General features: G+C 47.3%; 1 protein-coding gene across 1 annotated transcript in view; it reads left to right on the top strand.

Annotated features, from left to right (window-relative positions):
- The window catches only part of NOS1 (nitric oxide synthase 1), a 197,042-nt gene that overhangs the window by 134,314 nt on the left and 45,297 nt on the right, over positions 1-17,431 (top strand). The window contains 7 exon segments of the mRNA XM_043901783.1: positions 721-812; positions 3,708-3,849; positions 6,718-6,857; positions 9,425-9,599; positions 12,560-12,661; positions 14,743-14,937; positions 15,536-15,621. Of these exon segments, the coding sequence (XP_043757718.1) occupies positions 721-812; positions 3,708-3,849; positions 6,718-6,857; positions 9,425-9,599; positions 12,560-12,661; positions 14,743-14,937; positions 15,536-15,621 (932 nt within the window).

The following is a 17,431-nucleotide window of genomic DNA, read 5'->3' as shown; positions in this document are numbered from 1 at the left end:
TTACCTCCCGGAGTTTGCTCAAACTCACGTCCGTTGAGTCAATGATGCCATCCAACCATCTCATCCTCTGTTGTCCTCTTCTCCTCTTGCCCTCAATCTTTCCCAGCATCAGGGTCTTTTCCAATGAGTCATCTGTTCTCATCAGGCAGCCAAAGTTCTGAAGCTTCAGCTTCAGCATCAGTCTTTCCAATGAATATTCAAGGTTGATTTCTTTTAGGATTGACTGGTTTGATCTCCTTGCTATCCAAGGGACTCTCAAGAGTCTTCTCCAGCACCACAATTTCAAAGCACTGATTCTTCAGCCCTCAGCCTTCTTATGGTTCAACTCTCACACCCATACATGACTACTGGAAAAGCCATAGCTTTGAGTATACGGACCTTTGTTGGCAAAGTGACAAAGTCCCTAATCCCTAGCAACCTCACAGGAGATACAGGCAGTCCATTACAAGTCACTCCTCTGCTCAGTATTCCTTTCCCACGTTCACTTACACCCCATGCCTGCTTTTAGGGGATTTTTTCCTGGTTTGATTAGCCCATGGTTATTAGATTATAAAAAGATACTATAAAACACAGGGTGGAGGCTCAGTAATGAAATGCTCACTACCCCAATGGGGCAGCAACTGGGGTGGGCTCTGGGTGCTTCTCCAATGAGAGGGCTGCCCTGGGCAGGGCTGAATGGGGAAAGAGGAGGCAGTCGTTCCCACAATGTACCCCTTACAGGTGTTTGATGCCCGAGACTGTACCACTGCTCACGGGATGTTCAACTACATCTGTAACCACATCAAGTATGCCACCAACAAAGGGAACCTCAGGTGAGCCAACCAGCTTGGGGAAAGGGAAACTGACATCCCCACGGTGTTGACCCTTGAGTCTGGAGTTGGCTCCCCTGCCATGGAAATGCTCCCCCTCTTTCCTCGGGGCCAGTGCCACATGGGGAGAGGTGGCCTGGCCTCCTCATTCTGACCTCCACGTGCCTTCTCTCCCGAGAGACACAGACTCCCCTGTGGTTTGCAGAAGTATAGCAACCACAGTCACATTCATCCCACAGTTTAACATCAGCCTCTAGAGGAAGCAGGATGAGATGTTTCAGATTCCCAGGAAGAGGAAAACCCCCTTGCTGGTGGTGACCCGCTTTCACCAGCACCTGCTCTTTTGCCTAGAGCCACCCCGAGGTCCCCTGGGTTTCAAACGCAATGTCTTTTCCCTTTGCCGTGGGGATCACCATTTCTGGTTTCACCAAGCTGAGCCACATCTGGGACTTCTGTTACCTCCCACCAAGAACAAAGCTGCAGGGTGCAGGCCAAAGCAGACAGGCGCTGATGTGAGCTGGTGGCTTCCACACTGGCAAGTCTCAGCTGGGAGAAGAGCAGCTGAGAAGGAACAGCTGAGGCCCCGCAGACAGTCGGTGACACTTGTTAATCGTACTCCCTCAGTCCTGCCCCTGCATCTGTTCCCAGCAGCTGAGGACCAGCCTCACCTTGGGGCTGCACAGGACCACTGCAAAGATATTCCCACAAGCCCTTGGGCTATGCTGAGCTCATCCATGAAGTGGCTTATTGGCATTAAGCATGGCTTTTCTTGGGCATGTCTCTTCCTTGAGAAGGAAATTGTGTTTGCCACCTGAGCCCACCAGTGGGAAAAGAGCCTGTCATTTAAGGCCTGCTGAGGAAATTAGTATTCAGAAATTTTCCCAAAAAGACCTTGCCCCTCAGAGAACAACAAAGAACCCCTCTCAACTGCATATCCTAAGCATCAAAGTATGGCCTAGCCAAGGTCTTGGCCTCAAGGAGCTTGTGAGTTATTTTGAAAGTTTTCAAATGATGCTGTGATGGAGTGATTTGGGACAGGGGTCACCAGAGGCCAAGCAGTGCACTTTACTTTTTTCAATTTTCTTTTGGTGGAGGTCTAAATGAGATCTTCTATTGATGAAATATTCAGCTGATTCTTTTTTTTTTTTAACAAGTTTTAAACTACACATCTGGACACAATGAGAGGCCATAAGAGGATGTATGCCATATATAGAAATAATCTAAAATAAGAGAGGAAGGTAGGCAAGCGGGAGGAAGGGAAGGGGAGAGATGAAATTTAAACAGGACGGGCATTTGACTTGCCGTTTTGTGACAAGCTCAGGAGACTTGGGAGATGGGAGGTGTAAAGCTGTCCCGTGTCTTCCTCTGGGCTCATTCTTGCACAGAGTAAGCATCCCATCCCACTGCGTGTGATTCTGAAGTTTCTAAACATACTTTTAAAATATATGTAAACAAACACAAACATGTGTTATCTGCTGCTCAGCCAAACAGCCATGTGTTTTAACACTGGAGGGAAATGCTGACAATTTGACTCAGTCTGTGTTCGTCTCCAATATGGCACCCTTGCCAAGAGATTCTTAAGAGCGTCTTTGGCTCTTTGTGACTTCACCTGCAGCCTGGATTCCAGATTCACCCCAAGGTGTGACACACCACTCCCTGCAGAATTAAATGACATACGATCTTGGGCAGACAGCAAGACCTAAATGTGCTTACAAAGGAGGCCCTAGGAACCAGATAAGACAGGTGATGCTGTGTGAAGAAGGCAGATTTGAGTTGGGCCTTGAAATCAGGTACATGACAGCAGAAACGGACTCCAACCAAGGCAGGCAGCAGGAGTAGGGCTCCAGGGCAAGATATGAATGGGAGCAGATCTGTGAGCATGGAGTTGGACCTACGATGTCACCCCCATGTTGACATAAGCCAGGATGTGGCTTCCATAGCCTTGGGTTTGGTCCATGGATGGAACTGATGAATCCAAGTAACAAGAGCTCCTGACAGGAGATAACACTGAACCACTCTTTTTTTTTTTTTTTTTGGCCGCACTGGCTCTTAGTTGTGGCATGTGGAATCTAGTTCTCTGACCAGGGATTGAATCCAGGCCCCCTGCTTTGGGCGCATGGAATCTTAACCACTGGACCACCAGGGAAATCCCTACACTGAATCACTTTGTGAAAAAGTTACTCTCCTTTCCATATTTTTCAGTCTTTCTGATGGTGCCAAAAAGAATAAGGCATCATTAACATCTCTCCAGACTGCTGGTCTCCCTTTTAACAAAAAGAGGGCAGGGCTCCAGTGAGCTGCCTTCTGCAGGCAACAACATCTTTCTACAGTTTAATAATAATACAGGGTCTCACAGTTGCCTGTTTGGGTGAGTGAGGCCAGGGGCAGTCTTCACTTTTTTTAAGTCAATAAATATCAGTACAAATGAAAGTTGATCTCCTATTAATCATAAATCTGTAGAGGGGGTGAGCAACTGGGGCAATAATGATGGTGGTAAAAGAAAGACTGAAACTGGGAATCAGTGGTAAGTTCTTAACAGGAAACAGAGTCTGATGATTTTTTCTCCCCCTGAGGATTACCTGCTGCAAAAGAACTTTCTGGAAAAATGGCCCAAGTCAAGATTGTTCAAAAGACTCCAGTTGGAGAAGCATTCTGTTTCCTTCTGTGAGCTGGCCCAGGGCATCCCTTCCTCCCCCCTTCCTCACCTAGTGGTCAGTGGAGGGACAGAACAAAGTCCCACCCCTTCCAACAACTGCTCCATGGGCCCTGGGGGCCTCAGAGCAGATGGGGATCCACCCTGAGCCTTGTGCACCATGGACCTGAGCAGCTCTTCTTTTAGTCTTTCTCCAAAGTGCAAGCCCAGCCCCGATGCCAAATGTCCCCCTCTCTCCACCACAGATCTGCAATCACCATATTTCCCCAGAGGACCGACGGCAAGCACGACTTCCGTGTTTGGAACTCTCAACTCATCCGCTACGCTGGCTACAAGCAACCCGATGGCTCCATCCTGGGGGATCCAGCCAACGTGGAGTTCACGGAGGTACGTGCCCCCACCCCTCCCCCACACAGACTCTCATCCCCCAAACTCTCTTTATCCACAGACTTTTCTTGTTTAACATCATCAGAGAGATAGTAGGCAGATTACTCACCTCCAGACCTCCTGCTGTGTCTGCCTGCCTCCAGTCCAGCTGGTTCTGTTACAGCTGGTCGTTTTCATGTCATTATGTCACCCAGACCTCATGATGGGAACTGTTGTCCCATTTCACAGATGAGTAGACTGAGTCCCACTCAGGCTGGCCAAATGCATTATCCAAGGCTCCTGCACTAGCAAAGGGAAAGCCAGAAGTACAAGCCAAATCTCCTGCCTTCCCCTGGGAGGAGGGGAACTAATATGTGGAAGTCATATCTAGCATCATCTTTTCTTTTTTAAAAAATACTTCTTTATTTGGCTGCACCAGGTCTTCGTTGCTGCATGTGGGGTCTTTTAGTCGACGTGGACTCTTAAGCTGTGGCATGCAAACTGTTAGTTGCGGCATGTAGGATCTAGTTCCCTGACCAGGGATTGAACTCGAGCCTCCTGCCTTGGGAGTGCAGAGTCCCAGCCCTCTTTTCTGAGTGAGGTATATGTCAGCCTCGTCCCCTTCATCCTTTCATTCATGTCTCTGTACAGCATTGCTGCCCACCCTCCCAACCCCTCTCCGGATGAACTTGACTCTCCAACACCCCACTCTTGCTGGCAGCCCAAGTCAGTTCATACAAGCCCCTGGGAACACGAACACCACCTTCTCCCCATCCAGGTTCCTTCCAGGTGGTGGTGTACACAGGTAGCACAGGTACGGCCTGGAAGCTTCCAACACCTGCGCCCACAGGAGGTATCATAGGCTGACCCCACTCCTGGAGCACCTCAGGCATACAGGCCTGGTACCCCCTTTTACTTGTCACCCACTCAGCCACCATTCTGCTTCATCCTTGTTCTTTCCTCAAACCACCCTCATGCCTCACCCCAGTACCTTCCCCATGAGGGAGCTGCCCCCCATCCTCTTGGCTGCCAACTTCATTTGCAGGGAGCTTTTCTTGTTAAAATGCTATTATCCTGGGAAGGGGGTTGTGAGCAGGGCGACCAGGAGCCACACCTGCGCCATTTAGCCTCGGCCAGACTCTCTGCTCCACCTGGCTGAGCTCTAACTGTATACTTGGCTCACCCTGTCCTTGTGGCGGCCAGGACAGACATGCCACAGCCTCTTCCTCTCCTTCTGTCTCCAGGAACCTCACTGATACCACATGCTCTCCCAAACCTACACTTCTGTGCTTCCTCTGTCCACCAGCCCAGCAGAGGGAATCACCCCAAACACTACCACATAACTGTAACTTTCGAAAGCCCCAGCATGGCAGCCACTGGCCGCACCTAGCCAGTGACCACATGAAATGCTGTGAGTCCAGATGGAAATGTGCCCTAAGTGTAAGGCACACAGTCTGCAAGATGGAGAACAAAAAAAGAGTGGAACGATCTCATTAGTAATTTGTATCTTGATTACCTGAAAAATATGAAAAATAATGTTGTGGGTAATATGGGACTAATTTATTTCTATTTATTAATAAATGCATTTATTGTATTAACACATATAGTTAATTTTATGTTAAATATCTTTAAATATATTATTTATCATTAATCAGTTAATGGTGTTTTAATTATATGTATTTTATTGAATTAATATTTTCATATCTAATTTTAGTGCCAAATATACTGTTAATAAGGTTTCCCTGGTGGCTCAGAGGTAAAGAATCTGTCTGCCAACGCAGGAACCATGGGTTCTATTCCTGGGTTGGGAAGATCCCCCAGAAAACAAAATGGCAAAGCACTTCAGTATTCTTAGCTGGGAAATCCCATGGACAGAGGAGAATGGTGGACTACGGTCCATGAGGTCACAGAAGAGTCAGATACAACTTAGTGACTGAACCACACCACGTGTGTGTGTGTGTGTGTGTGTGTGCGCGCGCACACGCACGCGCGTGTGCGCTTGCACACTTCTGCACCTGCTCAGTCATTCAGTCGTGTCTGAGTCTTTGTCTCCTGCATTGGCAGGTGGGTTCTTCACCACTGCCCCTATTAGAATACTAATATTATAGTTTATAGTTATATATGCTATCAATATCATATAATATTTATATATCATTAATATTTTATATAAATATTAATAATATAATATTGATAATACTATTTTAACATGTGGTTATATTATTCATATTTTATATTAATGTTTTAGTATAGTGTTAATAAATTACTACTACTATTTATATAATCAATATCATGCTATAATTAATAACTAATTAAATATTATTGAAATTAAAACAATTTCAAATGAATATATTATTTAAATTTATCTTTGCCTGGTTTTGCTTTAGGGTTTTGGGGTGTCTTTTTAATACGTTTTAAAATGTGTCTGCTAGAAAATTTTAAATTACTTGCATGGCTGGCTTTATATTTTCGATGGATAGCTGCTTTAACAGGTGCATTTTTCTGTGGTCATTCTGAGAGATCTGCCCTCATCCAATTTGGTAGATTTTCTTCATGTCTTTGCACTCAGGGCACTGAGTGCAAATACTTCCAATGCAAGTGTCAGTTCAATCCTTGCTCTGGGAGTTCCCAGAAGGCAGGGAAGGCCCGGAAAACATCACCAAGTGAGGGGCCGGAGGACGGGTTTGTCTTCCATCCCGTGGAAGAACGGGAAGTTGTACTAGTTACGGGATGATGTCAGGGAGAACTTCATGAAGGAGGTGGCCTGGCCTGGAGCCTCCAGAGGAAGGGGCCGCTGGGGGGCGGGCCCTGGGACCTCTGCCCCTCCCCTCACCGCTGTTGCCTCTGGAGGGCCTGGGGCTCAGTGGTTTGACCTGGTGGCTTGGCTTGCAGATCTGCATACAGCAGGGCTGGAAACCCCCACGAAGCCGCTTTGATGTCCTGCCGCTCCTGCTCCAGGCTAACGGCAACGACCCGGAGCTCTTCCAGATCCCTCCAGAGTTGGTGCTGGAAGTCCCCATCAGGCACCCCAAGTAAGAGGCCTGGCGTGGGGAGGGGGAGGGAGTTTACCCAGTGCCCCTCTCTACCCAGTACCCCTCTCTGCCCAACCCCGGAGCCCGCTCCTGTCTCTCCAGCCCAGACAGAGGCTGAAAGGGGGTTTTGGTTCCTATCCTCACCATGGGGCCAAGGCAAGGCGGGTTCCCTCGAGATCAGTAATTCCTCCTTCACCATCTGAGGGACCATCATATTTTCTGAATCAAAATCCCCCTCCTTATAAGTCACATAGAGAAAGACAAATACTATATGATATCACTTAGGTGTAGAACCTAAAAAATACAACAAGCTAGTGAATATAACAAAAAAGGAGGAGATAGAGAATACAGATATACACACAGATATAGAGAATAATAATAGTCCCAGTGGGGAGATGAAATAGGTGAGGGGCAGTAGAGGTATAGGGGATAAAGAGGTAAAAACCATTATGGATAAAATAAATAAGCTACAAGAATATATTGTACAACATAGGGAATATAGCCAGTGCTGTGTGCTTAGTCACTCAGTCGTGTCCGACTCTTTGAGATCCCATGGACTGTAACCTGCCAGGCTCCTCTGTCCATGGGATTCTCCAGGAAAGAACACTGGAGTGGGTTGCCATGCCCTCCTCCAGTGGATCTTTCCAAGCCAGGGATCGAACCCAGGTCTCCCACATTGTAGGCAGATTCTTTACTTTCTGAGCCACCAGGGAAGCCCCAACATAGCCAGTATTTTACAACTATAGATGGAATGTAACCTTTAAAAATTGTGAATCACTATATTGTACACCTTAACTTATATAATATTATATATCAACTATACTTCAATTCTTCAAAAATTTCCCTCTTTACCCCACCCCTTTTAAGCCATCAACCTAGACCTATCCGTTTTCCAACCCGAAGGGCTGAAGTTGGAGAAGGCAATGGCAACCCACTCCAGTGTTCTTGCCTGGAGAATCTCATGGACAGAGTAGCCTGGTGGTCTATAGTCCATGGGGTCACAAAGGGTCAGACATGACTAAAGCGACCAACATACACACACACACAAGGGGCGAAAGAGCAGAAGCACTTCCTGTATTGTTATGGGTGCAAATTTTAAATAGAGGGAAGCATTGAAAACTATGTGACCTGATGCGGCTCAAGTTCAAAAGTAGTTTGGAGTTGGGATGGGGCTGTGAGGGTTGAGGCCAGCAATGCAAATAGAATTTACAGTTTTTGAGAATAAAAGAACTCCACAATAAGACCTGGCCTCAGAAGCGAAATTGATGGAGAAAGCACCAAAAAAATCAGTCATCAAATAAATAGTATTTTAATGTAATTTAAAAAAATCAAGATTAGCTTTTTAAATCCGTGATACATAATGTATCAAAATTCTTAAACAAGGAAAAGTGCAGGGCTGAGATTAAGGTAAGCAGGTGAGGTAAAGTATGCAAGTGCGGAGTGAGATCCTGTCTTTATGTAAAGTTTTGATGTTTTGTTCATCGTGGAGGTTTTGTGTTAATTTTTTTTTAAAAGACACTGAATTAATTTAGAATATTTGATCTTGATTTCTGGGTTGGTGCCCCTCAATTTTGCACCCAAGGCCAGGGCCTTACTTGCCCACCCTGCTCCAGGCCCTGGAGATGGAGCAAGTGTCCTAAGGCTCCTGACACTGCCCGATATCTGGGAGCTCAACCATCTTCAACGGTGAGACTTGGCCTCCATTCATTCATTCACTTGTCATTCAAAACTGTTTATTATTCCCACTCTGGGTCATGCATTGTGCAGGCCTTTGTCACTGACTTGCTCCCCACCTCTGTGGTGCTTTCAATCTCAAAAAGGAGATCAGTTACCCAAACAAACCACTTAATTCCAATCAAGTGTTGCAAAATAAATGTTATGGTACCTAGAGGCATAAAGGTGTCTGACCCATCCCAGATCGTGCATCAGAGAAGGCTTCCCAGAGTAAGCAGCATTTTAGCTGAGAACAAAAGTGTGGGTAAGAGCTGGACAGGCACAGGAGGAAAAGAGGAGGAAGGAACTGCCACGCAAAGGCCCTGAGGTCAGAAGGAACTCAGCGGCTCTATATTTAAAATGGATAACCAACAAGGACCTACTGAGTAGCACAGGGAACTCTGCTCAATGTTCTGTGGCAGCCTGGATGGGAGGGGAGTTTGGGGGAGAGTGGATCCATGTAAATGTACGGCTGAGTCTCTTCACTGTTCACCTGAAATTACCACAACATTGTGAATTGGCTCTACCCTAATACAAAACAAAAAGTTAATTAAAAATAGAAAAGAAAAAGGAACTCAGCGATGCTCACTTTCTCCTGAATTCACCTTCCAGGTGAGTTTAGGGGATAAAGAGCAGCCCATGGCAGTGGTTCCCAGGCCTGGATGTCCATGCACATCACCTGGGAAATATGTGAAAGTGCATATTCTCTGGCCTCTGATGTGGATGGCAGTGTGATTCCACAGGTCAGACGCAAGCCCAGAAATCAGGTTCCAAAGGAGATCCTGCCCACGTGTCTTCCCCTGAGGCTCCCGTCCCACGTCCCACAGCAAGCTGGGCTGTGTTGCTCTCCATAGGCTCGAGTGGTTCAAGGACCTTGGACTGAAGTGGTATGGCCTCCCCGCTGTGTCCAACATGCTCCTGGAGATTGGCGGCCTGGAGTTCAGCGCCTGTCCCTTCAGCGGCTGGTACATGGGCACAGAGATTGGCGTCCGCGACTATTGCGACAGCTCCCGATACAACATCCTGGAGGTGAGGCCTTTCCCAGGCCATCCTGATGGGGGATGCATGTGGTGGGGGGCGTGGGCTCAGTGGTCCTTCCCCACAGCTGAGCTCTGAGGCTCAGAAACTAGAAGAAATTAACACAGAACCTGCAGCTATAAGGAAGCCCCTGGCCTCTCTGAAGGCTTCCGTGGCATTAAGAGTATGTGTGCTATATGCTGAGTGCCACTCCAAGCGCTATGCAGATTATTGTATACTCATTTGATCTTCATCACATCCTCCGGGTGTGAAAATCCCCCCTTCACAGGTGAGGAAACTGAGGCCTTTTGGTGGATTAACATGACAAGTTCAGAGTCACAGCTAGGGAGTGGCAGAGCTGGGGTGTGAACCCAGGCTGGTATTATGACCCAAGTTCATAACCATTCTACTGCCCTGCCTGTCCAGGTCAAACCTGGTTAGAAGCTTTGGGAAGGGGCATGAACTTGGGGCATTTTTTGGTCTCTTTTCTGAAAAAAACAAGGAGGGAGCATTGGCAGTGATTTTTCCCACCATGTGCATTTCTCAGTGGAGGGTCTGACTCCCCACCCCCCATTCCCCTGCTACCCCCACCCCAGGCTGAGTCATCTTCATCTACTGAACATTGCTGGGGCGGACTGCTCCCTGGAGCTCCGCTTTGCTGAATGTGTCAGCATCGCTGCGGTTTTGTCAGCAAATGCTGTCTCTAACAACAGTCTGCTGTGGTTGGCCTTATTTCAAAAGAAAACACTGAGGAACAGAGAAGTTAAGCGCTGAGCCCGTGTCACACAGTAAACGGAGCACAGAGCAAAATTCGAATTCAGAGCCAAGCGTTAGGTTTATAGTGTTAAAAATCCAGGGACATTCACCTGGGTGGACCTTGAGGGCATTATGCTAATGACATAAATCAGACATAAAAAGACAGTTACTGGGTGATCTCACTTCTATATGGAATCTAAAAAAGCCAAACTCCATAAGACAGAGAGGCGAGTCCGTGGTTACCAGGGGCTGTGAGGGGGTGGCAGGGAGGGTGGTTGGCAGGGGCAGGTGACAGGAGAACTGGGAAAGATATTTTTTGATGTGTACAGACTTGTAACTTGCAGATAAGTCCTGGAGATCTAATGCACAGTGTAGTTATTATAGTCAATAATGATACTGTGTTATGAATTTCAAAGTTGCAGAGAAACTATATCTTAATGTCACCACAGAAAAAAGAAATGGTAATTATGTGACTGGATAGAGGTGTTAACTCACCCTACAGCAGTGATTATACTGCAATATATAAATGTTACCAAACCAATACCTCTGACATTTGATCTATACAAACTCCTGACAGAAAGGAAAAAACATTTCTAGGCAATTTCCAGAGATGTGGCTCAAGTCATGTTTGGGGATTTTTTTAAGTCTTATGTATTTGACTTAATACATATGACTTAAAAGAAGTCATTAGATGACGCTGCAACTAATTTCTATTGTTTTAACCAAAATAATGTGGTAGAAATAACAATAGCAGCATGACTGACTGTACACACTCTCTTATATAACTCAAGTTTTATATGTATTTATGTAAAGCAGCCAATTTCCTACTCTTTGCGTTTGTGTCACCGCTAAAAGACCCCCAAACAGAACCTAATGCCCCAGTCTCCAAAGAGTAAATTAATGTCTGCTTTCATGATTCAGGTTCACATTTCGATTGCAAAGAGTAGTCACTGGGTAACTTAAGTGAGACTCGCTCCCGCCCCAGCCTTCCGACACTAACTGCCATTATGTACAAATGTTGACAGCTGGGCCTGCGAAGCAATTTACTCAAACTTGAGAAATTGTCACATTCTAGCCCCATAATGAGACCTAGGTTCCCACAAATGACTAGAATTGACAGAGGAAGTGAGAAGCCAGGCTCTAATTAATGGATTTGCTATTGGGTCTTCCCTGCTTCTGACATCAGCTCCTACTGGAGCTGGAGCCGTAACTTAAATGTCAGGGGTTGTTTTTGCCAAGCAGTTTTGCCAGAGGAGTCAGCTGGCTAGGGAGCCATTCCCAGGTCTTGGGTGTTACTCAACTCCCTGGGCTTCAGCTCTGAGGCCAACTGGCTCTGTGGACTGCAAGCAAGTCTGTGCAGCAGTCTGAACCTCAGTTTCCTCATCTGTCAAATGGAGTCGACAGGTGTCTCCATAAACTCAAAATACTCATGATCTAGATTACAAGTAGCGGCCACTCCAGAGATGAAATGGAATGGGTGGAGAGTTTTCCCCAATAGAAAGTAGTGATGATAAGAAAGAAAAAGAATTTTAAAAAAAAGAGAAAGCAACTGCTATCACTCCCAGACCTGAATAGCTCCTTAAAGCCCTTCAAAGACCCTCCTCATCATATTTGAAATAAAATCCTGACCCCTTTGCACACCCTGCATAATCCAGTCCTGCATCTCTCTTTTTCATCAGAGTCCTGCGTCCCCCTGACTCCCTACCGTTCAAATACATTGACCTTCTTTCTGTATCTCAACATCAGCCTGATCCCACCCCAGGGTCTTTGCACATGCTGTTCTTTCTGCCTAGAACATTTGCTCCCAAGATTTTTCAAATGTCTTGCTTCTTCTCATCATTTGGATCTCATGTGTGTGCCACCGTTGCAGTGGTCCTTCAGTGACTATCCTGGTTCAATGCATCCTACCCCTATATCCCTCTTTCTCCTAGTTCCTTGCCTTATTTTCTTCCTAGGAATTAACACTCATCACAGTATTATTTTCTGTCTCTCCCCCCCTCTAGAAGGTAAGCTCAGTAACCAAAGGGCCAGTCAAGTCCCTCTAGTTTCCTGCTACCAGTATGTCCTCAATTAAAAAAAAAAAAATGAGTGAATTAGTCTGCATATGAGTTCATTAATTAATGAAGAATTTTATTGGTGATGCTAGCCCAGTCCCTCTTGAGTCTGAAACCCAGAGGGAGCCCGGCCTGTGAGTCTGTGTTTCCTTCCCCTTTCAGGACGTGGCCAAGAAGATGAACTTGGACATGAGGAAGACATCCTCTCTGTGGAAGGACCAGGCCCTGGTGGAGATCAATATTGCGGTTCTATACAGCTTCCAGGTAGCGCCAGGGCCCGCCTCCCGGCTGCCAGGCCGCAAAGGGGAACTAAAAACGTTCAGAGTCGTAGGGCAGATGAAGAGCCCAGCTCCCAGGAACCTTGTTTGCAGGGCTCTGCTCATAAGCAAGGTGTCATTCCCATCATGTATGCTTGACTCTCCATCATGGATCTTGGGGGAGGGGGACCATTTGAGGGAGAGACAAAAAGATAGAGGGTTTATGACTTGTTGCTTGATTTTTTTTAGAATTGAAATGGTAAACATCCTCTGTGTCTTGACCTCTTAGACACTCAGACTTTCACATAGCAGAGACAAATATTCATCGTCGTGATCAGAGACATATAGGCCCCCCAGTGCATGTGGCTCCATGGTAAATGCTAAAATATATATAGTTGAGTTGTTGTTTAGTTGCTAAGTCATGTCTGACTCTTTGAAACCTCATGGACTGTAGCCCACCAGGCTCCTTTGCCCATGGGATTCTCCAGGCAAGAATACTGGAGTGGGTTGTCATTTTCTTCTCCAGGGGATCTTCCTGACCCAGGGATCAAACCTGCATCTCCTGCATTGGCAGGCGGATTCTTTGCCACTGAGCCACCAGGGAAGCCCATTATATATATAGTATGATGGTTTTAAAAATTAGCAGCTAGGGAATTCCCTGGTGGTCCAGTGGTTAGGACTCTGAGCTTCCACTGCAGGGGGCCCAAGTTTGATCCCTGGTCAGGGAACTAAGATCCTGCATGCCATACAGCACAGCCAATAAAAGATTATGTGCTAAACCATGACACTTTAGAGAGCAAAGTGGGGGCACCACTAATAATTGTGACAGCACATGGGCATAAGCTGGGATTCTCCTGGGCAAAGCAGGAGACCCGTAGAAGAGAGGCCACTTCCTGTAGTAGAGACCAGCTCTGTCTTCTAGGAGTGACAGTCTGCAGAGCTGGACCCTCATAGACATACGTGGGAGGCACCCACAGGCAGCAGAATGAGCATATAAAGACCTGAATATGAACCACAGGTCCCCATGTCAGGAACAGGGAGACTGGGCAAACTGGGAAATGTATATCCCAGGGCAGAAACCAGCTGAGATGGGGTTGAAGGGGCAAGAAGCCCCCTCCCTTCACTCTTGACCACGGAGGAGTGAAGTTTGGGGAGTTGCTGAAAATGAAGGCGGATGCTCTGGTGGTCTGGTGGACTGGTATGAAGGTTGGTGAGCCACAGACAGCAGAGATGTGAGAGGACATATAATATACTATGTGTAAAACGGGCAGCTAGTGGGAACCTGCTGTCAGGCACGGGGAGCTCATCTCGGTGCTTTGTGAGGACCTAGAGGGGAGGAGTGGGGAAGGGTGAGGTTCAAGAGGGAGGGGCTCGATGTGTACATACGGCTGATTCACTTTACTGTACAGCAGGAACTGACACAACATTGTAAAGTAATTATACTCCAATTTTAAAAAAAGGATTCTGTATCACCTTCATAAATGGAGAACCAGTATCGTTTGCCATAAACAGAAGAGAATGGTAAACTTAAATAAATATATAAACAAATACAAGGGAAACAGCACCAATTTGTCATATTCTAGTTGCCTGAGTTTCCTCTCTCATTTAAAAAAAAAAAAAAAAAGAGGGAGGAAGGAGAGAGGAATATTGGCAAGAGAAATGTTAAAGATGAATTAGCATCAAATAGAGTCTCTCTGGGCTTCCCTGGTGGCTAAGACAGTAAAGAATCCACCTGCAATGAGAGAGACCTGGGGTCAATCCCTGGGTTGGGAAGATCCCCTGGAGGAGGGCATGGCAACCCACTCTAGTCTTCTTGCCTGGAGAATCCCCATTGGACAGAGGAGCCTGATGGGCTGCAGTCCATGGGGTCGAAAAGAGTCAGACACAACTAAGCGACCAAGCACAGCACAGAGTTTTTTTCCTGGATATGATCAGGATCGAAAAAAAACCAATGCAGAGAATCGCTTTACACTGCCTAGAATCATCCCCAGGACCACCCTTTAGGAAACACTGCTCTGGGGGTGAGGGAGCCCCGAAATAGCCCAGCTTGTCTTTCCTCCTGACTCCTGGTGTCGTCTCCTCCCACAGAGTGACAAGGTGACCATCGTTGACCACCACTCCGCCACTGAGTCCTTCATTAAGCACATGGAAAACGAATACCGCTGCCGGGGGGGCTGCCCCGCTGACTGGGTGTGGATCGTGCCCCCCATGTCGGGCAGCATCACCCCCGTCTTCCACCAGGAGATGCTCAACTACCGACTCACACCCTCCTTCGAATACCAGGTCCCACCCCTCTTCACCTCTTTGGTCCTAAATCTCCAGTAGCCAGTGTGCATGTTACAACTAGAGCAGGGGTCCCCAAACCCCAGGATCTAATGCCTGATGAGCTGAGGTGGAGCTGATGTAATAATAATAGAAATAAAGTGTGCAATAAATGGAATGCGCTTGAATCATCCCGAAACCATCCCCCGCCCACCCAGGTCTGTGGGAAAATTGTCTTCTACAAAACTGGTGCCTGGTGCCCAAAAGGCTGGGGTCTGCTGGCTTAGAGCACACCTGAGTTCAAACTTGCATTTCAGACTCTCAAGTGCAGCCATGAGATTGGACAATACAGCTCGAGCTGAAAGACAAATGAAACTGAAACAAGTAGTCAGGGGTCATGAGTAGGAGAGGGTCTGAGTGGGAAGGTCTGGCAGGACAGTGCAGGGAGGCTGGGCCAGCCACTCTGCCTGGTCCCCTGGGGTCACCGCTGGCAGACTCACTCCCTTCGAGGGCTAAGGGTTGGGCGTGGCCAGGCAGCCATAAGCCCCCAGGGTTCCTGGGCATCTCCCAAGGGGAACCAGGCTCCCTCACTGTGGTGACCATGGTCCTCTCTCCCCAGCCTGACCCTTGGAACACCCATGTCTGGAAAGGCACCAACGGGACCCCCACAAAGCGGCGAGCCATCGGCTTCAAGAAGCTGGCAGAGTAAGTCTCCTAAAGCAGGTAGGGAGGGGTGATGTATGTGTCCCCAGAAAAGAAGGCTGGGAGGATGCTGTGCCTCTGACCTCTTGGGTAACGTGACTTCTCCATTTTCTCCAACACCCCTGTCCCTCCTTTGCCCCAGAGTCTGGGATGTGAACATTGCCATGACCCTTCTCCTTCCCAACCTCTCTTCCCACCCCCAGGTTCCCAAATTCTTGTCCTGGAGGCAGTGTTGTGTTGATAAACCAGCTCTCCTAATAATAATGGTGGCCACAGTAATATAACATTAATAGACTTGTAACATTCGCCAATTTCCATGGTGTAAATATTCCCACTATAGCCAGTTTTAAGCCCCCAACAGGAAGTCACTGAAGCCAGAGTCAGGAGGAGCTGGGATGAGCTGGCTCCAGCACACCACTGCCTAGAGTGGACAGTCATCAGGACTGAATCTCATCTCGCTCCTTCAATTCACTCATCTGGCCAACAAAAATGGATACTCAGTGCCAGGCACTGACAAGCCTGATAATACGATCCTGCCGGCATGAAGCTCACAGCTACCTTCGAGGAAGGATTCATGGAAGTCCAACATAGACGTCACCGAGTCTGAGAGGTCAAAGGGGCCTTCCTTCAGGAGATGCCAATTGAGTTAATGAATGAAATGAAGAAAGATTTCACTGAGAGAAGGAGGGAGGGGAGAGGGTTAGGGACCAAGGCTACTGAAGAGTCATTGTCCTGAAGAACTGTGGTCAGCCAGGGGACAAGTGGGGTGGGGTCGACTGAGATGGTTTAATGGGGATGCCTGCCTTCTGTCTAAAGACAGAGAACTCCCTGATCCACTCCTCACAGACCCCTTATTTTGGCAGAGGAGCTAGTGTGCACTGAGCTACTCACTCACTTTCTCAGCCCCTTGGTTCTAGAACTCTCTGCTCTCTACAGGTGACTGGTAGATCTTGCAGGGACTGAAACCTAGGCCTTGGCTCCACCCATATGGTCCATGGGATCTCTCCTTCCCTCCCTCCTCTCTCTCCTTCTACCTAACAGTTCTCTTCCAGCCAAGCTGGACCACATCAGCAGCCATCCCTTCCCTAACGAGAGCATCACCAGTTCTCAGGCATAGCAGCCTTTGGCTTCAGTTCAGTTCAGCCTGTCTCTGAGGGAAGAAGGGAGGGAAAAATCTAAAGCATTAATTGCACTATTAAGTTTGAGGTAGAAACAATGGGAGTTAATTACAGATGCTTTTTTCTGCTCTGATCATTCAAAGGGAACCCTCCAGGTGCCTTTTATTCTTTTCTGTTTCTCCCCCTTAACTCTCAGGCAGCGTGGGTGGTTTCCCTGAGTCTAAAAAATGATGAATTTACCACCAATAATCCCCAGGTGAGGGTAATTAGCAATTTATCTACTCAAAGAGATTCCTACTTAGAACAGGGATGCTTGCTTGGAAGGTGAACACAGGCATTCCTGAGCCTCTGGCCCACCTGCCAAGCCCACACCCTCATAGATGAGAAAGAAGAAACACTGTTTCTGGATCCTCCATTTAACCAGAAAGAGCCCTGACTTGACTTTTAAGCTCCCAGGGGCTTTGGTGGTAGCAGCAGGTTTAAAATCCGTTTCTGCTCTTGATAGATATTTAGTGCCTATTAAGAATCACCCTTTGCAAAACTCTGGATGTGCAAGGCTGACTAAACCAGACCTGGTCCTTCTTTTGTGGAGTTATAAACCTCTAAAATCCCCTCAAGCTCAATGCCTGTTCATTTATTAGTGATTCATTTTCTCTCTCTGTCTGTCTCTCTCACACACACATAAGAATGGAAGC

Source organism: Cervus elaphus, chromosome 5 (assembly GCF_910594005.1).
Source record: "Cervus elaphus chromosome 5, mCerEla1.1, whole genome shotgun sequence".
In the NCBI taxonomy this organism is placed as follows: Eukaryota; Metazoa; Chordata; class Mammalia; order Artiodactyla; family Cervidae; genus Cervus; species Cervus elaphus.
The sequence above is the reverse complement of the archived record's forward strand: the minus strand, read 5'-3'. Positions and strand labels throughout refer to the sequence as shown.